Source organism: Aspergillus costaricaensis, assembly GCF_003184835.1.
Source record: "Aspergillus costaricaensis CBS 115574 unplaced genomic scaffold BO79scaffold_8, whole genome shotgun sequence".
Lineage (NCBI taxonomy): Eukaryota > Fungi > Ascomycota > Eurotiomycetes > Eurotiales > Aspergillaceae > Aspergillus > Aspergillus costaricensis.
The window spans coordinates 553,609-575,762 of record NW_020291808.1 but is presented as its reverse complement, the minus strand read 5'-3'; the positions used below and the strand labels follow the sequence as shown (position 1 = coordinate 575,762).

Here is a 22,154-nt window from a genome sequence, read left to right as displayed (position 1 = left end):
CTGGGCAACTTTTAGTGCTTGGTGACCTATCCGCTTAGTAGTGCGCGTCCAACCATTTAGTATCTAGTCGAATCCTCAAGGAGAAATCCAAACGAGCGAATGTGTCATTGACTTAACACACACCGCAGAGGAAACAGACGTTTTGAAAGTTTAAGGGTAATCAATTCTACCGTCAGTAGTCGATCTGTCATTCTGTTCCTCAGGCTGTGGAAAAAAACGAAAAAAAAATCCCATGGCGGGACGCTTCCTTCGTCCCGTCAATGTGGTTCAGATCGTCCTCAATCCAGGAGGGACGTGGAGGACTCTTACTAGCAGCAAACTAAGCAACTGGATCTGGGCCGTGGCCGCCAGTTCCGAACACCCATCGCTCAAGTCGCCGACCTCATGGGTCCTTTTGACGATCTTAGCTCAGCTCCACTCCCTCACAACACCCCTTTCAGAAACGTGCATTTTCCAGCGATCGGAACGATTGGTCAGTAACTCACGACGGGCAAATGAAGCGTCATGGACCGACGACCCTCTTCGATCCAATCAGACTTCCGAGATTGTCCCAGACGGGAAGACGATTCTCATTTAGGGCGTCGGGCGAGGACAATCATCTTGCCCAAACTGGACGAACACGGGACTAGGGTTTTCGATATAGACAGAGCCGCACATTTTTTCACCCTCCACCCGAGAGAAAAAGAGAGAATGTGTGTGGGCGGGCAATCTACGACTTTGCTATAATGTGGAATATTATAGATTTCAATAGTCCCATCCTCAAATACGCCGAACACGTTGGGGGCACACGACGGTCCATCGCACGTTCACCGTAGGAGAGCATGGCTGTCAAAAGGATCATGACATGCCTTGGCTTAGTCCCACGAAGCTGTCGCTTCATTCTTCCCATTTCAATCAAACCGGTATGGAACGCAAGTCAAACATGAGAAAAATGACATCGTGGCTGCCAGGTCGAGTGGGTCCACTGTGGCTCATGCAAGGCTGAGGAGTGTTGTTACATACCCTCCCATACTTCCGTACGATCGCAATACATGAGTATGACAGGGGTAACAAAGGACAAAGAAACAACCGATCTGTGGCTATTACTACTACTTTGTATTGAAAAGTCCCTTGAATAAGCCCCTCCCAATTTTGATTGTCTTCCACAAAGGAGGATATCTACACGAAATGACAAGATATTGTGGGCCTAGGGGACACTTGGCCTGCAAAACGCTTCGAACTTGACAATCTACAAGGCAATGGACTTTATCCCCCTTGTCATCAAGCCACAGAAGCAGGTTTGGCGCAGTATGCAGATGTAGAATGCAAGCGGTTGGGTTCGAAGAATTCGAAAACCAGTGACGAACGCACACACCCGACGCTCTTCTCCGAAGGGGGGCGCAAGAAGAAGAGACGCTAAGTCGGTGAGGACGGAGTTCCCGACCCGACATTAGCGCCACATGTTTGGTTGAGCCACATCTTAATCGTTAATACTTTTTCATCGTGTGTCACCGGGCGGATCTTACCGTACTTTCCATTGGAAGATCCCCGTGCGCTAATGCCGCGATGAGGACTGATCGAAGTGAGGCGCAGCACCCTGCTCCTCTCTTTCACCGCTCCCTCGGGTCGCGCTGTGGCATCCATCACTGTAATGTGGCTCCCTCCCTATGTCATAGGTTATCCACATGTTGTCTCGTCTCGGTCAGAATGTCGTCGCACATGGTAGAACTGACCGATAGCCGAAAATTTTTGGCGACGAGGTTCCCGGAGCAATGTTGCTAAGTTTGGCTCATCTATGTGCGACGGATCAGCTCCGTGGCTGGTCGCGGTATAAACTATTCCACTACGATAATATGAAGTAACACAGTGCACCACGTCACGGAATTCTAGAATGTGTTGATAACCAGCCCCAATATTGTTGCACAGCGACAGATGCCTCTCCGGTGGGGCATGTTTTGCTTCCTTTTCCTCCTTTCTCTTCCACCCCTCACTTTTCTGGAAGTCCCAATATTGTGGCTTCGTTTCACTGGTGTGCTGACAGGGTATTCTACATGTTCCAGAATCCTGTGACTTCTACCTAACCTTGGGTACTACTAGTACGCACTACTGGTCTGGGCTCTATCAATTCCCTACAGTAATAATATGGGTAGGGAATCTTACTCCGGTTGTGTGTCTCCAAAATCCTAATAATCTGAACTGACCCACAACTTATTATATGACCTTATGTGTGAGAAGGGACACTATTTGCTTGAAACAGAAAAGCGAGCTCCATTTCTTTTGGAGCATCGACAGATGACAAGTAATCACGCTTTACTCAGGAATTACAATGAAGCTGACATGGACGTGCACTCAGGGGCTTCACGTACTGAGCCTTTCCGTACACGAGGGTAATACGACACCCGAATTCCACCCAATGTATCCGCACGTGGCAGACCACGTCAATATGCTGATGCGTGTAACTTAATTGATCCAGATGAGATTTCAAAACTTTACCATGCTGACGGTCCCTTATCCTGGAGACGCTCTCTCGGTGCGGCAGGGAAGGGCCATCGCCCACTCTTTTTTCTGTCTTGCTGACACCAACGCCTCTTTTTTTTTTATTTCAGTATCTTGCAGCTAGCTCAAAATAATTATACCAGCACAAGTAGTCGGCGAAAACAGTCTGGAACATTTTCGTGCCAAACTGCCATTCAAGGAGCATCCCTGATCATCAAAAACTTAAGGTGACAGGTAATCCCAGACATTCCCAAGGATTGACAATGAGGGGGTCGCTAAGCCTTATTTCGGGTGCGCCCAGAATGTCAACTCGGCGGAGGAAATAGTTAATCCCTGCTTCCATGTGTCAGACTCAAAACACACAAGTACGAAAGGGAAATTTCTTCTATCGCCAAGGGGAAATGATTGGTATTCGATTCATCGAGGAAATGATCGCCCGGCCACTAATTGAAAGATATCAACCTGACCACATTATTTGGTGATGAAAAGACCTGGAGTGGGCTATTCTTAGGATGCTACGCTCCCCGTCAAGTAAAGTGTCTTAAGCGCCCACATGAGCCACACCAATCACGAAGCACAATAGGACCAACACGGCTTAACACACAGTACTACTACTAGACCACTATCTTATCCACAGCAACTGATATCTCCGGATGCTGCTGCAGGCATACAGAATTAGAACAACACTGTGCGCCTGTAAAGTACGCCATCCTAAACAAGAAGTCTCTGGTCTTTTCAAAGGCCCAGAACTAAGTTTAGAAGCCGATTTCCTAGATATCAATGATCCTGGACGCAGTCTGGCTGGTATAGTACACTTTGGATACGGAAGTGACACATCCATCATGGCGTTCCGACGGATCGTGGCCGAGTCTCCACTGCACCCCACTTTTTAGAGAGACTGTTTCGCATGTCAGTTTGTGTCGGGTCCCAGCTGGCAGGTGCCAATTTTTCCAGGGGGCGCCCCATCGTTGTTGTCGCGACGACAGATAACTGATGGATCATTACTGTGGATTAACTATGGGATGGCTAGAATTTTGGCCCCAAATTTTACGAATGTCTAAATTATCTCGGCGTTGCGTGGGATGCAAGGAAGCATCACTCGCCCGCCATCGTGCGTGATCAAGTAAAGTAAGTAACACAAAGGATTCCATTAATATCTTCCTTGGCCTCGTCTCGTGGCGGCGCACTAAAATACCCAGGAGATTCTGTCGCAGTCCCAAACAAGCGCCCGACTGTCTGATGCTAGCTAGACATTGCTAGACTATAGATAGACAGCAGCTAATTGATTAGCAAGTGTCGAGCAATGTCAGCGCTTTGTGGATATTTTTATGTTGTTGGGACTAGTCCTGCTTAGCTGCATGCACTACTTTGTGTGCTGGCGCTTGCATTCGCCCAAACATAAGCGCTGGGATTCTAACCCCTGGCACTGTCTTTCCCTGCGGTCGCCAGTAGGAGATCAGAAAAAGGCTTCCAGAACAACATTCTTGCCGCCCATGAAACCAACTTGAAACAAATTCTATGCTTCCATAGGACTGCTATTTTGGGCATGACCAGGGATGGTGAAAGCCATCGTAACTTCTTACTCTTACCTGGTTTTCTTTTCTTTTTCCTTTTTTCCTTTCTTTTTTTCCGTCCCGAGCATCGGACACTCGCGTGGAAACCTTACGGACCAGAAGTAAGCGCTTGCATCAATCCTGTTTATCAAGCCGTTGGGAAGCTACCAGCTACTAGTTTTACTCTATTGTTTTTTTTTTCGGGCAGTAGGAATGATAACGGGTCTGTACTGATTCACTATTTCTGTTTCCTCTTCTCTCTTTTTCTTCCTACTTCTCCGCACACCCACGGATTGATAAGCGCCCGGGTGTTGTGGATAGTCTTGTCGGCAACAATGTATGTCACTCGAGCTAAGTAGATTAAATAAACGAGCATTTCATGGGGGTATGTCGGCCTACCTGCTAGTTATTCCAAATCACCCCTGACTCTTGCCCGCACGGGAAGACCCCGGTTGTCACATGATTTGCTTGCTCCTTCCTAGTTAGTATAGCTTAACCACTATGGTGTATGTTATCTAGAGGCACCTCCTAGAGGGACTTTTTTATTTCTGATATAATTAATATAATCATAATCTAATAAACTCATATAGTCTGTTATATTATAGTAGCATATTCTTGTAGTATCTAAGAATCTTATTTTCTGTCTTATTTTCTGCTTTCTCGCGTTTGATGTAATATAATTTAATAATAAGTTATTATTTTTAAATTATTATTTTTATTATTCTGCTTTATTTTACTGATTTTAAGTTTTTAAGTAATTCAGTCTTATTTTTTACTCTGACATTACTATTTAATATATTTATTTTATTCTTTTATATGTTACTGATCATTTTTTAATAATATTTTTTAATAATATTAAAGAATAAATATTATTTAGCAGAGCTAGTATACTAGATATTATTATTTCAAAGCTTAATTTTATTATATATATTTTAATTTAATTAAGATACTTTACATCATATTAACTATCTAATAAATAAACTTAATTATAAAAAATTAATATTACTTTTAAATAATATATTTATTTACTTTCCTGACTGGAATATTAACAGAAATATTATTTATTATATAATCAGAGATTTTTTATACTTATTAAGTAATATCACTGCTTTAATAAAATACTAGTAATAGATAATTATATATCTATCTAATACTTTATCTAAATCTAAATAATTATTTAATTAATTATTAAGATTATAAAGCTTAAGTATTACCAGTAATATTAATTTTATAAATAATCTAACTATTCTTAATATATATAATTTATCTTAAATTAATACTCCTGTCTTGAGTGTAGCTATACTAGAATAAAAAAAAATTATTAATTTTTCTATTATTTAATATATCTATTCAGCTAGAATATAGAGAATATCTTTAATCTCTAATTTATATTATTTAATCTTTGATACTATTAAATTAATATATTATTTATTATTATCTGATTTTATATTATACCCAGTGCTGTATATAGAATAATTCTTTAAATATTTTATATTATCTTTTTTATTTCTTTTACTTTAGTCTTTAACTTTATTAAATATCTTACTACTGAATACTATATTTTTTAATATATATTTTATAATTATGACTGAGTCTAGTATATAAGATATTTTAATAATTATTTAAATTATACAGCAATATTTAAATATCTTTAAAAATTACTTAATAATTTTTATAATTAATATACAGTTCTTGATTAATTAATTATTAGTTTTTTTATCTAATCCTGATTTAAATAATAATAATAATAATAATATATTAGATAATACTAATAAGAATACTAATATATTAGAATATTAGAAAACTAATAAAGTCAGTTATTTCTGGCTAGATATAAAAAATAATATTATTATAAAATAAATTAATAATCAAGTCTATTATAAGAATATTAATATTTTTTTTAATTATATACGAGACCTTGCAGCCTATAAGAGTAAAGTTATTATATAAATAAATATATTTTTATATTTTTATAGTACTGCTATATTATAATATAATTTTAAATTTATTAATTATAAATAATATTTAATACAAGTCTCCACATCTCTTGAAGATAGAATTTTTTTTAAATTAATTAAATAATTTAAATCTAATTCTATTATTGCTTTGAATAAGCTGAATACTATAAAATATATATTTATTAATATATAAATTTAATATTTAATCTAAGTTTTTGTCCAGAAGATCATCCAACTTATTTATATTATAGATATAAATAATATATTTAATTAAATTATAATAATATAAAATTATCTTAATCCTTATCTTTAGTAATATATATTTTAATTAATTAAAAATAATTAGTTTGGACCATTCCTTAATTAGCTTAAGTAAAAGTTTTATTTATAATAAAATCTAGTAAATATAAATACTACTCAATGTACTTAATAAGCTGGTAATTATTTTAATAATAATAATTATATTAAATATAACTAGTAAAGATTTTATTTAAATAACTATATATTATAAAATAACCGTGGAAGTTTCTAATATTATAATTATAATATTAACTGGAATAATAATAATAGATAATAATATTATTTATAATAGAATTAACAGGATTAGTAAGCTTTGTAGTAATAAAATAATTAAATATTATTAAATTATCTGTAGTAGTAGTCTCAGTAATAATATTAATATTTATTATACTAGCTAAATACCAATGTGAACTATAATAATAATAACTTAAATTAATATTTAAATTATAATTATTTAAATAATTACTGGAATAATTATTAAGATAATTACTAGTTATAAAATTATAATAATTATAATTATTATAATAATAGTAAGTATACTAGAGTCTTTATAGTAAATACTAGTAATATTTTTTTAAAGAAGGATTATAATTAATAACTACCTGTCTTATATAATTAGTTATTTATATTAAATTAAGTATTTTATAAGTATAATACTACTTATAATCTAAGTATATTTTATATTAATTAACTGGAATTCTTATATAATTAAAATATATATTTTAATATTTATTTAATTCTAGATAATAAGATAATTTATTATATAGACCTATATAATAATCCTACTTCTTATAATAATAACTATATATTTAATATTAATATTAATGATGTATACTTTAGTACTACTAAATAAGATATTATTTCTAGTAATAATTATATTAAAGAATATGTTCTTGTAGTAGCCACCTATTTTATTTATTATAAAGTATTTTTATTAAATAATAAGCTTTATAAATATCTTCCGTGCTTTAATTAAATTAATATTATTAAATTAATTATAGTATTTGTCTTAATTATAACCTTAATAATTAAATTAGTAATTACTGATTATAATACTATTATTATTAAATTTAATTATACTAATATTAATAATTTTTTTATAGGATTTTACTTATAATAAGTAATTATAATTAATATTAATTTTAATATTACTGAGACTTACCAATGTATTTATCTAGATATGGGTTATTTATCCAGTATAATTAATTCTATATTTATAAAAATTATTTCTGATATTAATATATATATATATAATAAATTTATTAATATTAATAATATTAGATCCTACTACACTATTATTAAATATATATTATTTAATATTTATTTTCTAATTATTATAATTATTGGATCAGAAGCTACCTCTTATAGTTATATAAAGATTATTATTAAGATTTATCTTATTATTAATATAAAAATAAACTTATTTATTAGCATAGAGATTATTAACTGTAAAGAGATTATTATTAATTTTAATAATTATTTTAATATTATTTATTTTTATAAGAATTTTATTTTTACTATTAACTGTAAGCTGAAATTAAACTATTATATTTTACTAGTTTTAATATATTTTATTAGATAAATTATTATACCAGGATATTTATATAGTAAAATATTAATTAAAATTAAATTATCTCTATTTAATTATAATCTTATATTTAAACTAGTTAATAAATCTAATCTATCTTATTTAATATATTATATATACTTAATTAACATAAACTTCTTATTTATTAAAGTTATTAATAAAATATCTAAATTTATTATCATTGCCAGATATATACAACTTAATAAAATATCTGATTTTAATTATATTATTATTTATTATATTAATTATAAAGCTACTAAATTAGTATATATAATTATTATTAATAAAATTTATAATATTATTATATTAACCACTACATCAGGCAATATTTTAATTAATTCTAAAAATAAGATTTCTAATATTATTATATTTCTTAATATTATTATTTATAGTAAGAACTCTACTGTTATCTATTATATATATAAAATAATAGAATATTTTAATATATAAATTAATAATAATATCTCTAATATCAGAGTCACTAATATATCCGAGGAAGAATGGTTAGAAGTATTTATAAAAAATAATTAAAAAAACTATATTTTAAAGCTATATATATACTATATTAGTAAATATAATTAAAATATTATTAATCAGATATTCAATCTCCTATATATTCAAGATAAAATAAAATATATTATTAATTATATACTTACCGGCTACCCTGTATTTATTATCTAATATAATTTATAAATAATTAATAGCCTGAAGTAAAAAGAATATATTATTATTAATTTATATAAAGCTAATAAAGAGACTAAATCTAATATTTATCTTATTTTTATAATTAATAATATTATTATATTAGTCTAATAGAAATACTTTATTTCTATTATTAATACTTACCAGATATTTTATTAATAGCCTGTCTAATAAGACTATTATTATTATTTTATTATTATTAGCTATCATAGTTAAGAAATCTTTAATATTATAATTATAGATTTTATTAACTCAGTATCCTATATACAGTAGTAAATAAATATTATTCTAAAAAAGTTTAAAGTCTTCTGCTAAATATATATTAATAATATATTTATTATATTAGAAATATTTAATAATTATCTCTACTACTTAAAGCTTATATTTACAGAACTAGAAGTCTTAAATATTAAGATTTTATTAAAAAAAATTTTTATTATTTTCCTGTCAGTCAGGCTGCTGGATTAATATATAAATATTTTAAATTTATATATATCTAAAAATAAGATTAAGATTATCTAATCTCTAAAATTTCCAGATATTTTTAAGAGTTTTAAATATTATATTAATTTTATTAACTGGTTTTATAATTATATTTCTTATTATATTAGTAAGATAGAATCTTTATAAATATATAAAATAATAATATTTAAAAATATATTTAAGAATACATCCGGCTATCTTGATAAAGATTATTTTATTATAAATATTTTTTATAATAATTTTATTAATATTAAATATTAAATATTTAATATTTTGCAAGTGGAATTTATACAGGAAAAATTTCTTATATATTATAATTATTTTATTTAACTATATATAGATTTAAATATTTCTAGAAAAGATTATAAAATTATACTTTACTATATTAAGAAAAATTATATTTATTTTAATATTATTACTTTATTTATATATATAGTTATTTAACTAATATTATTCTTAAACAGGATTCTTATCTTTATAAAACAAAGATATTAGCTTATAAAGTTAAAAATCTTATATTTTATATAGATTTTATATAAGATATAATATCTTATTAAAAATATAGTACTACTAGTTATTATTTATATAAATTACTAAATAACTATTAATATTATTATATAATCTTTATTAAATATTATATTTATAGATAAATTAAATTTTTATTTTATATATATCTTATATTATATATAATAATTTCACCTGCGTGTAATTTACTGATTTAATAAAATAAATATTATTATTAATATATTATTATATCTACCTGTATCTGATAATAAAGTAATTAATAATAATATTAATTTTAATAATTTTATTTTTACAGTTACTAATATTTCTAGTTTTAGATATTATATCTATTAAATAAATATTATTATTTATACAGAATCTATTATATTACTTATTAATAAGTTTAAGAATTATCTATATAATACCTATAAGAATAATCTTTAAGTATAATAAATATTTAATATTTTATATTCAGATAAGGATACTAAGTTATCTTATTATATTAATAATAAAGATATTTTTTATATAATAAAATAATATATTAGTAACAGTTATATTTATAATAATTCTTAGATTTATCTTTCCTGTTTATTAGTTAAAGAATTCTTTAAAATAATTTATAATAAACATAGTTATCAAGATCTTAATAAATATTTTAATATTTTAAATAATATTATTATATACAAAGATTATAAGTTTTTATATAAGTATATTACTAAATATCTAATATACTTGATTAATAAATTATATTATTATCTTTTATATAAATAATTTTAATTAATTATTATACCGCCTGAGCTGTTTTATATTATTATATTTAATTTTATTATTATTTTATTTAAAATAGAATAAGACTATAACCAGCTTATAATTATTATTAATAAATTTATTAAATAAGTAAATCTTATACCTGGCTGATTAAATTAAGAAATATAAAATTAAGATATTATTTTACTTATTTATTTATAAGATTATAATTAGGATCTTTTATATATTTTTATATTAGATAAAGATCTATATTTTATATCAGATCTTTAAAAGAGCTTTTTTATTAAGCTAGATATTTTATAATATTATTTTATAGTATACTATCTGCAGACTAATAGTTAAATTAAATATATAATACAAATTATCAAGATTATAATATGTTATATTATTATATAAGATCTTTAGTAACTTTCTCAACTTCTAATTATTATATTTATTTTAAATATATTATTTAATACTTTTATAAAGCAGATATTATCCTGTTTTTTATTCAGTATAAATCTATATTAATTATAGAATCTACTTAAGAATATCCCTGTTTTATATAATTATATTAAATTATAATTTAATATTAAAGAAATATTTAAGTATATAATTATATAAATAAAATTATACTACAACAAAGAACACAAGCTGATGATATTTAATTTTAAAGATAAAATATTTATTAAATTATATAAAAATTATATTATATCTATATTTAAAATATTTAGTAAAAAGTTTAGTTAATAATATACTAACTTCTATAAAATTATCAAATATATCAGATATTATATTTATAAATTATATTTATCTTTTATATTTAAGATTTATAATATCTTTTTTATCACGCAGCTAGAACTTTATATATAATATAATAATAATAAATTATCTGATTCTTTTAACTGTATTATACAACTACCAGAATTAATCTATTTTAATTAATATAAAATTAATTATATTCTTAACAAACATTATATCCGACATGGTTGTAAATCTTAATTTAATTAATATCTAATTTACTACCTCAGACATGAAGCGGATTATAATAAATAAATTAAGAAGAATAATATAGAAACTCTGAAATTAATATAAGAATATAAGAAATATCAGATATTTCAGAATATTTAATTATCTCCAGTATTGTTTAGTAACAAGAATATTATTTTCTTATATTTCTAGTAAAATATTATATAATTTGTTTACTTCTTTTTAGTTAGTATAGCTTAATTATTATAATATATATTATCTAGAGGCACCTCCTAGAGGGACTTCTCTGCTTCTGACATAATCAACATAATCACGATCCAACAAGCTCATGTAGTCTGCTACACCGGTATATTAAATGACTAAGTAGTACTGAGTAAGGTGGTGACTAACTATTCACATATCATCCAGACCTGACTAACCAGATAGATAGGTAGATAGACAGATAGCATACTGAGTACTTCATGTTCCCCTGACGACTTCCCTCCGTCCATTAGTACTTTAGTCTACATCCCCTCACCAGTCAACCCCCCACCCCTATCCTGGGGGCCATAAAGGAAGGACCAACGGAAATCCACGACCAATCTCCAGTGTCCCAGTCCAAGGGGGGGGGAAAGGTAAGTAAGTAGCTTCTCGGCATGCGAACTAGTAGATCTAGTGCCCGTACTACGGTCCCGGGGAGGCCGGGGAAAGAAATTAGCGTAGTACTTGGCATGGCGAATTCACGACCCTAATGGTGCACCTTGGATGGGCCACTTAATCAATCTATATTGCTTGAATATATTAACCTGCATCGTTTAGGAATTATGATTGACAGCTAACAGATTTGTTGGGAATTTACTAAATAATACTAGAAAACTAACTTGGTAATTAATTACTTAAGTGCTAAATGCATAAGCGAGATTCTTCTTGCTGATTGGCACGACTATATACCTCTTTGGGAAGGTTAGGTACGTGGAGGTCTTACAATGTAGTAATTCGTGTCGGGGTTGAGGTTGAGATGAGGTGCCTGATTAATTAATGAACAGAGGACTAAGTTAGTTTGGTACTTTGTACTTTGGATGGATTTTTGCTCCACTCAATCTTCTGGGTGTGTGTTTTTTTGGGTCGGGGAGGATGGAGGAGATGGGTGGTCTGGCTGTCTGGCCCAGACCTTCCTTTGGATGACTGACTCTCTCCACATTACGCACTTGCTCTCCCTCTATATTACCTGTCCCAGGGGGCACTAATCGGATATTCGTCCTCCGATACGAGTTATCCTGGGATTTATGCAACCAGTCATTGACTTAACCTCCAAGTCTATAGACTGAAACTAATCAGGAGTCGGGTCATGCTTGAGGCAGTACGTGGATTCCACACGTTGGCTGACACACGGATTCCCCCTGCGTCGATCCTGGAAATTACGAACAATAACAACATTCAGAGAAAGGAACTTCAAGTTGGGTTCTGGATCGTGATTCTGCTGGCTGTGGGTATGGTTACCCCTCCTTGTGACAAGTTGTCGGGTCAACTTCCTGCTGGTCTGTTCCTGGCCCTGTCTCTGCTGTCGCCAGTGGAGCTGTCACGAATCATGAATTCTTGGGATGTACCGCCATTGCCGTCTGCTAATATCCATAGCATCCTTCCGATCGCTCTGTTCCTTCGACGAACCTGGTGTCATGTCGATCTGGGATGGCTTACATGGCTTCGCACTTTCTGCAGCTAAGGTCGATATCTGCAAGCCGCTCAGTAAGCCATCGGTGCCAGACAAGGGGGGAGGGGACTGGACGAGAGAATGGCCTTGTACTCGGGGATCCTTTCGGCGACCATCGCTCTTCATGCATGGCAGAAGACCCCGCGATTCACTCATGTCGTCTAAACACCCAGCAGGAGTCGTATGCACAGACCAGACATGAGCCAATAACTCCTCACTGACCCCCTCTCATCCTAGCAAACTTGTGTCGATCAGTGTCGACGAACCTGGTCATCATCTGACAACTAGCTTTCCCCTCGGTGTTACCCAGTCAGGATATGTCGAAAATCGAGTCCCTGGCTTGGGAGGTCGGGCAGAGAGAGGGAGAAAGAGAGACACGACGTGTTACTTCCCCTCGCAGTCACGGAAAGTTTACGCAGATGTGAATGATTGATTGATCATTGTTTGTCTTGGGGTGTAACCTGCACACGCGAAACCCATGTAACACTCGCCATGCAGACAAGTTGCACCTGGAAGCTAATCAAGGTTTTATTATTACTCACTTATCCGGCTGAAGGAGCCAATGAACTTGGTGAATAGCTACTCGGATTTTCACCTGCTTCACTCGAGGTTACACGGAAGAGGGGTTGGACTGCCTTGGATAGAGAGGGGAATGGATGCTGTTGGACATCACAACTGACTACCTATCTGGGCGGATGTCATCTACATACTACTTTCATCAGGTCCTTCCGGATTCTGCTTGGAGTCATGCAGAGGAGGGACCGATCCCTGCGACCCATGATCATCCACGGACATGGCAGCCACTTGACGGTTGCACCATACCCTTGGGGACTTTGTTGTCGATCACGGTGAATCCATGGATGGATGCATGGTTACCATACCAAACTGTAGATACCGCGTATCCGGCAAGACCAGAACTGGCTCAAATTTGAGCGCAAAGACACTCGCTCACTCGGAGATCCGGGTAATAATCAATTTGAATCGACACTAAACCAGATCCCGCGGGACAAGATCTTGGGTCAGTCGCTGATCAAATGCACTGACTTAATAGTCGCTCGGGGCATTCGCCAGATTAGGTTCCGACCGGGCATGTCTTCCTGAAGTGGTCGACTACAGGCCTGGCAGTCTGCGCGATGCAATCCATCATACTGCTTAATCCCCACCACAAACTTGTGTTGTCTTAGTTGGAGTTCTAGCCCTCTCCTGCTCCAGTAGGTCGGAAGCCTTCTCCGGATTCAGGAGGTCCTGCGACATAGGCGCGAGGAAGCAATTCATTTTTTTTTTTTCCAGGTCCGGACCCTTGAGTCGACGACTGCTTCCCACCCACTCCAGCAGAGATAGTGGCCCCCATTCTGGCTCGCACTTCTGTTCCGCTACTACGGTTAGGGAGGGTCCTTACTTTTGACGGTCATTGGATGCTCCGCATTCGTTCCGAGACAAGCCATTTTTTCATTCATTCCTCTCTGATTTGCGCACCCCTGCTTAGGGTGATGCATTTTCGGTCAATCACGATGCGCAATGAAGATACGGGATTGGTACATCACATGTATCCATCATGAGCTGCCTATCATGTCTTCCTATTATGCCTTATTCTCTCTATGCATCGTGTAGGTAGGTACCTGCCTCCTCCAGGTGGCAGAGCGAGATCGGAAAGACCTGAGGGGTTGCCCACCACACAGTACTACGTAGAACGGCTACCCCCCGCATGAGAATGAGCGGCAATGATCAGCGCATTGTGCCCATTAGGGCTCGACAGGACTGCGACTCAGCACTCTGATACCCACAAACATGACTCGGCATGTCAACCTGCATGCAGCTATTTACTATACCATACCGAGTCCACTGAAAGAAAAACAAAACAGAAGAAAAAAAAAAAAAAAAACAGGACCGTCCTGACGGTCCCCGAGATGGACCCCGTGTGCCTGACGCCCGATGAGAATGTGGCTGGGGCACACGATGGGCCCGAGCTAAATGGGTGAATTGCAACCTGCTTTGGAATAGTCCATGTGGCTAAGCCCATGGTCTATGATGCGATTTGCCCCGTTCACAAGCCTATGACAGCAAGCATGGGCGCCTTCAAACCCCGAGACTCTGGCACCAAAGAATTTTTTCTTTTTAGCGCCGAGTGCACATGAGGCGGTGTCACCCGCCGCCGTGTCTAGTGTGTGGGTGTGCACAGTCTTTGACGGAAACTCGGGACGGTCGTGATAAAGCACAGAGATCTGCAGCGCCGCGCCCCAGACGTCAAGCAATAGTGTCGGCATGTCCGATGAATAATGTCTCTCCTGAAGCAAGTGCCTTGCGGGACTAAAACTGCATATATCATAACGGACTTGCCTTATCCGACTGAATAAGGTAGTAGTCTAGTCGCTTCGATTGATGATGCATGGATCTGCTCCTCCGGAAGCACTTACCCCGTTACAAAGCAGACACTTCAACTGCTTTAGTTGTCTCCCACCTATGACAGTGCGTTGAAAATTTTTCCAGTAGTCGGGGGCGCGATCTTCATCGCCCAGTCCAGGCCTTGCCCGACAGTTGGAGACATCGTGGCATCCCCTCTCCCCCTTACCTAGACGACTACCGTCCCCCTTACGACAGGAGGCAGAACAGAATAAATCCTAAGGCAAAGAAAGAAATTGAATAGTAGCGGTTACGACGGGAGGACACCCGGAAGCTAATTCCCCAACATGCCTATCCCTAATTGAAACAACGGATAGACCCCCAAAGGTACCACCATCAAACTTATGGGACCCCGACTACGTAGTTACGGAAGGATCACCAACCTTTTGACATTATCCGTACTAGAAAACATTCTGGGTCTGGGGCCGTATTTTGCCACAATGGATCCGGTGGATGCTGTCTATTGAACATAGTTGCGGAGGAGAGTTTCCGTTAACGATGCCTATTTTTCTTGTCAGTTAGTTGGAGTTAAGGGAAACCTTCTCCGCCATGCAGCTGTCAAAACAAGCCACGAGGCTAGGCAAGTCGTCTAGACTGGTAGCTCAGCTGAAAAGGATAGTCGTTTAAGATAGATAGTAAACAATGAAACGAATCGTTTAGACGATACATTAGGAGGAGCTAAGTGAGGACACGTACAAAGTACGATACTACGGTAGAAGCGAGATTACTTACTCCCACCGCGCATACTATTTACTCAGTAGTAAGTAAGGAACTAGTTGCCTTCACAATAGACATAACTACAACGCGTTAGCATAGTACATCATCAACTAAGTTCTAGAAAATAGTATATACTTTCTACTCCGTACACCGAAGAGACAATCGCAATAATAAAACTAACGGCATTCATACTTAAATATAACAAACCCCCGATTGACTCAATCGTAGAATTAACTAACTAGTATCCCTTGATTCATTCCCTTTAAAACTCACCGATATACATATATATATGCACATGTATGGTTGCCGCTATACCCGCAGAAGAAGAACAGGAAGAAAAAGGCATCTATTTGCCAAGTGTTACATCCGCAAGGGCAACACAGGAACAACTAAGAATAGAATATCGGATAATTTCTGACTTGATCCTTGTTGCCTTTATTTGCCTTCACGACATGAATAAAGAATAGTCAATGTAATTACTCTCGGTTATGTGGTCCATATCCCGAACATTACTTGAGTAATTATCTAGCTAGGTTAGTTAACTAACTAATTAGTTAGCTGGATAATGACGATGGAAACCCCCCGCCCGAGAGGCGAATTTGGATGTAACCCATCCAAGATACTCCGTGAGTGACTCGACGCGAAACGAAGGATGAAAGGATGGAGATTCAAATCCCTAGATCTGTTTACTCTAAGTAGGATGTCGTCTAAGATCTACTGGTTGCATTGTGGTTGGTAGTGTATAACTTGATGATGGTGTAGATATATTATGTGGCGATATAGTTATAATGGGACTAGTGGATATGATTTGATTGATTGAATGACGAATTGGGTAAGTAACTGAGTCATGGATGGGATGGTGTACCTACAGGAGGGGATGGGATACCAACTAACTAGGTATCTCGGTCTCAGATACCAAATAGGTAGGTAGGTACATTGTCGGGCACTTGAAGCATGTAGGTACAGTACGTAGTAGGAGATAGTAATAGCATATCAGAAGTAGTAGTAGTTACATATTTTACTCACATGCACGAAATCGCGATCGAAATAAACGGCGAACACCGATAACGGGGAGTACTTACTAGTATCACCGAATTCATCCCCCTGAATATCATCATATGTGTACAGTAGTATCTGTCTATGTATCTATTACTCCGGAGATAGTAGGAAATAGACAAGCGATAAATACTGTAGTAACTAACTAGATAGATAGACCGACAGAAACAATACTAGTAAAATAGTGAGTAGTAGTTACCATTCCCACGGATAGATGTGACTGATGAATATCCATCCATCTCGGCCCGACCATGAAAAACAACAAGAACAAACAATCAATCAAACAAACAATAGATGAATAAAAAACACCCATACTGTGTACGTGATTGGCCAGTTCGTATAAGACAGTCACTAGTAATAGTAGTAGCTATTCCTTCCAGTAATATTATTGACGATTTACGTATTCACCTATTACTTACCTACAAAGTAGTAACCAGTAATAGAGAGTAGTAAGTAAATAGCTATCGTCATAAGGGAACGGAATTAACGTACGAATCCAAGTTAGGGAATAGGGAATCCCCCCAAGGAAAGGGAGACTAAACCCATTCGGGGAGGTGGACATGGAAAGAGGCTGGCTGAACCTGAACAACAAAAAAACAAACCGAGCCCATGTTTTTTGTCTCCTTCCCCGTAATTTATGCCCGAAAAGGGCAGGTATTGACACCGGCATCCATCCCAGCACCCATTTTTTTCTTTCCCGCCAGTCCATTCCATTCCAGTGAACCGGAAACTAGGAGGGAGACGGGGAGGAAATTAGGCAGTTAGTTTTTGCACCGGGGTTGGGTTTAGTTTAGTTTCGTTTAGTTTGTCAGTTAGTTGATTTTCCTGGGATAGGGGAATACTAGGAGTACCAGACACTTACCACCTACCTGGACAGGATAGGAGGCGGTGCTACTGCTGCTGCTGCTATGATGCTAATCGGTTAGTCCGGTTGGCTGGGTTGGTATTCGGAAGTATCGGATTTAAACCTAACCTGACTGACTGGTTGACTTGACGGACCTGCAGATGGGGTTAACTTTGTTACTGGTTACGTTGTGAACTTTACTTTTACACTGATGTTTATCGAGGTTAGTTTGTGAATGAAATGTGTACAATTAGCAGTAGACAGATGGATGGATACACGAATAATGGTGTGGATGGATACTGAATCCTCAATAACAAACAGCTGCCTCCCCACCAATTGTCGTCATTCCGAACAGACAAGGTATCCATTCCCTCAGGATGCCTTGCAGCAATCAGGCTCGCATTAGTTGCTTCTGCAGGTTGCCCGGTTTTTGCCACTTGTCGTCACAGTCGCTTTTCTGCTCTGTGCTGTGTGGTGCAGCTAGTCTAGCTCCCCGGGATTTGAATGTCTGTTTGGCTTCTTATCACTGTGCAGATTAATGTTGGTTTAGTGCAGATATTGCTGGTCATGTGAATCTCCTCCCTGTACTCTGTAGTTAGTATAGTGTCTATCCATGTTTGATATGGGCAACACCAAGATGGACATATTCTGTCCTAGTTAGTTAGCTATGTAGCTGGCTATTCAACTTCGAAGGAGGTCTAAATACACTCTTGAATTAGCTATGAACCATGGTTGTTTCACAGCTCAACCATGGATCCCATAAAGAACCATTGTATACCCGATGCGGCAACAATAAAGAACGACCCCCAGATAAAAGAATCATGAAACCACCATACCCCGGTCACTTCTCTACATTAGAGTACTGAAGAAAGAAAACAAGAAATGCCATGAAATGTCCAAGACATCACTTTATACCCCCTGTCTCATCTCGCTGATCCTCACCACCCTCTTCCTCTCCACCATCACCATACTCCTCCTTACACCACCCACTTTTCTCCCACATATCATCCCCCCAATATGTCCCTCACAGTCCCCAACCTTACCAGACCAGACTCACGGTCGAGCCTTCAACGAGCGCCCTGAACTCGAACGAACAGTCAACGACTCGGACGAAGTCCAGACATGGGAATCCATCCTCCTCCCGCCCGGTGGCGGAGGCATCCTATCTCATACAATCCCCGACAGCATCCATCTCACCGCTGAAGAGAAGAAAGAGAAGATACTGCTCAGTTGGGGGATATCAATGTTCCATCAACTGCACTGTCTGATTGTGCTGCGGGCGATTGTCTTCCCCGAGACGACAGAGAACAAAATCAACTCAACCAGTCAGGCGCATTCGGGCAACATGATGCATGACAAGGTACATTGGGCGCATTGCTTTGACTATATTGCTCAGGTGGGGTTTCGTTCATTGTACTTGTCTACCCCTCTGCTTCGCTCAAATCTGACCATGATAGGGCATCCTCTGTGCTGCAGATGACACGATCGAACGGCCCCGGAAAACCAAGGACTGGCGCGGTAAGACCATCTTCGACATCGATGGAGTGGGCGCGGTGCATCAGTGTCGAGATGCAAGGGTACTGTGGCAGGCGTCAGTGAAGTCGATGGAGGAGCCGGTGGATATGCAGGGCTGGAGGGAGGGAATGGGCGTGCGGGCGTTCTTGGGCGAGAGAAAAATGGGGGACGATGAGGAGGTGCCGGAGTTGTATAGCTTGGGTATGGAGTAGTACGTTCAACTTGCTGTGATGATAGATGTTGTATCCAAGGATGTTTGTTGCTCAGCTGAGACAGGCGCAAGTCACTTGACCCCAGCCAGGCCATCAACTCCGCACTTCCCCACTCTTGCGCTTTCTTTCTCCATCTTCTTCCCTGCTGTTCATCCATTCAGGCTTTGTTCTGAGCCTGTGGATGTGTTCCCACTTGCCTTTCCCACTTCCCGAGGCAGATAATATAGATGTCATCGCTCAGACAATGGCTGCAATTCGGCAAATGCCAGTCCTTCTACCACTCGATTTTGGACAAATGCCAGGCAGTTGTCGGTCGCGTTCAAACCCATGAAGCAGTTCCCACACCAATCACCTCATACCTCTCTATATACTCGAATGATGCGTCGATAGTGATGCGTCCCGAATGTGGGGGAACGGCAGTGGGGATGCGGGGATCTCTATGGACACCATCCGCTGCTTTATATAAACTGCTAGCAGACCACCAGATACTACCAAATACTCAGACCCTAGACCTCGTTCAAATCAAACATCATGACTACCACTGAAGAGAAAATTCGTGCTACCTTTCCCGACCTCGAATGGTTCCCCCTCACACCACCGGCGGAGCATCCTGCCTACAATTATCAAGGCTTCCACCCAGGCAAGAAGACAGTCCTTTCCGCAGGACATGTGCGATCTCCAGGCCATCGCGCATTCCACACAGACGTGCTCTTCGAGCAGGATATAGCCATTACCCTCCGCGACGGCATCAAGATATACACCGATATCTTTCGTCCTGTCGACTCCGACGCCAGCCCCGTCCCAGCCATCATCCCATGGAGTCCCTATGGCAAGACAGGCACCGGTCCGCAGAGCTACGACAGCATGGCGCCATTCCGCGCTGGGCTCGAGAAGAGCCGGACCTCAGGTTATGAGAAGTTCGAAGCCCCCGATCCCGCCGAATGGGTGCCTCGCGGCTACGCCATCATCAACATCGACGCCCGCGGCGCCGGCAACTCCGAAGGCAACATCACCTTCTGGGGCCAACAAGAAGCCGAAGACATCTATGACACGATCGACTGGTTGTCCAAACAACCCTGGTGCAATGGCTCCGTCGGGATGGCAGGCAACTCATGGCTCTCCATCGCACAGGTCAACTTCGCCTCGCGACTCGAGCATCCTGCCCTCAAAGCCCTCGCTCCCTGGGAAGGCTTCACCGACCTATACCGAGACCTAACCATGCGTGGTGGCATGAAGCACAACGAGGCTTTCCATAAACTAATCCTCACCGGATTCGCCGGTCACGGAACCGCAGAGAACATGCCCGCCATGCTAAGCAAACGGCCCTTCGACGACGCCTACTGGCAGAGCAAACGCATCCACACCGAACGCATCGGCGACATTCCCCTCTACATCCTCGCATCCTACTCCTCGATGCTACACACGCGTGGCTCCTTCGAAACCTTCCGAACTGCCAAAAGCACCCGCAAATGGCTCCGCGTACACCCATACCAAGAATGGTACGATCTCTACCGACCGGACATGGTCGACGACCTCTCTCGTTTCTTCGACCGCTACCTCAAGAACACACCCAATGACTGGGAAACCACACCACCCGTGCGCCTCTCCTTCCTAGGATTCGAAGGCAGCTCCGTGCCCACCATACTCGAACGGCCCGAGCAAACCTACCCATTGACCCGCCAGGAGCTCAAGAAATTCTACCTCAACGCATCAACCAAGACCCTCCAACCCTCTCTCCCAGACATAGTCACCTCAACAACTCACTCCGCCCGCCATGGCACTTCCGTACGTTCCATCCCACTCACTCCCCTACCCATACCCCCTTCCTTCGAACCCATCCTAACAAAACAACAGGACTTCACCCTCCACTTCCCCACCCCCACCCAATTAGCCGGGTACCCCCGCGTCCACCTATGGCTCTCCACCCCTCACCACACAGACATGGACATCATCGTGCAGATCCGCAAGATCTTCACGACCGGCGAACTCCTCGAACACCTCAACTACCCGTGTCCCGTGCCCGTCGACGCCGTCCCCAACGTCAACACAGCCAAGACGCTCGGGCCGCAGGGGTTCCTGCGTGCGTCGCACGCCATCACGCGCGACGAGACGCTCTCGACGGAGCATGAGATCGTGTATAGACATGATCGCGCGGAGATGATACCCGCCGGGAAGATCGTGCCGATTGATATTACGTTGTGGCCGATAGGGATGGTGTTTGGGGCTGGGGAGGGGATTATGTTGAGGGTCGCCGGGCGTGATTTGTGTTATCCGGAGGTGGAGTTTGATCATCCGGTGGAAGGGGAGGGGGGATCGGGAGGGGAGGGGGAGGAGCAGGTGCATGAGGTTCATTGTGGGGAAGGGTTTGATTCTTATTTGGTGTTGCCGGTTGTATAGATGATGATGGTGTGTAGCACAAG

The 22,154-nt window shown here is 37.7% G+C and overlaps 5 protein-coding genes across 5 annotated transcripts; 4 read left to right on the top strand and 1 right to left on the bottom strand.

Moving 5' to 3' along the window:
• Positions 1 to 232: 232 nt before the first annotated feature.
• BO79DRAFT_226355 (uncharacterized protein) lies at positions 233 to 629 on the top strand (the record flags this gene model as incomplete). Its single annotated transcript, XM_025683787.1, has 3 exons — positions 233 to 265; positions 316 to 372; positions 441 to 629. 3 exons carry the CDS (start codon positions 233 to 235, stop codon positions 627 to 629), a joined length of 279 nt encoding a protein of 92 aa, XP_025542054.1.
• A 766-nt stretch (positions 630 to 1,395) lies between these two features.
• BO79DRAFT_142324 (uncharacterized protein) lies at positions 1,396 to 2,028 on the bottom strand (the record flags this gene model as incomplete). Its single annotated transcript, XM_025678275.1, has 2 exons — positions 1,396 to 1,644; positions 1,699 to 2,028. Coding segments are annotated over 2 exons (579 nt in total), but the record flags the coding sequence as incomplete, so codon positions are not given.
• Positions 2,029 to 12,627: 10,599 nt separating this feature from the next.
• BO79DRAFT_252739 (uncharacterized protein) lies at positions 12,628 to 13,002 on the top strand (the record flags this gene model as incomplete). The annotated part of the gene is made up of 1 exon (XM_025685949.1): positions 12,628 to 13,002. The coding sequence occupies one exon, from the start codon at positions 12,628 to 12,630 to the stop codon at positions 13,000 to 13,002; it is 375 nt and encodes a 124-aa protein (XP_025542052.1).
• A 5,897-nt stretch (positions 13,003 to 18,899) lies between these two features.
• BO79DRAFT_169423 (oxidase ustYa family protein) lies at positions 18,900 to 19,736 on the top strand (the record flags this gene model as incomplete). Its single annotated transcript, XM_025679479.1, has 2 exons — positions 18,900 to 19,403; positions 19,465 to 19,736. 2 exons carry the CDS (start codon positions 18,900 to 18,902, stop codon positions 19,732 to 19,734), a joined length of 774 nt encoding a protein of 257 aa, XP_025542051.1.
• Positions 19,737 to 20,265: 529 nt separating this feature from the next.
• BO79DRAFT_236345 (CocE/NonD family hydrolase) lies at positions 20,266 to 22,131 on the top strand (the record flags this gene model as incomplete). Its single annotated transcript, XM_025684569.1, has 2 exons — positions 20,266 to 21,519; positions 21,589 to 22,131. The coding sequence occupies 2 exons, from the start codon at positions 20,266 to 20,268 to the stop codon at positions 22,129 to 22,131; spliced, it is 1,797 nt and encodes a 598-aa protein (XP_025542050.1).
• Between the last annotated feature and the right edge of the window lie 23 nt (positions 22,132 to 22,154).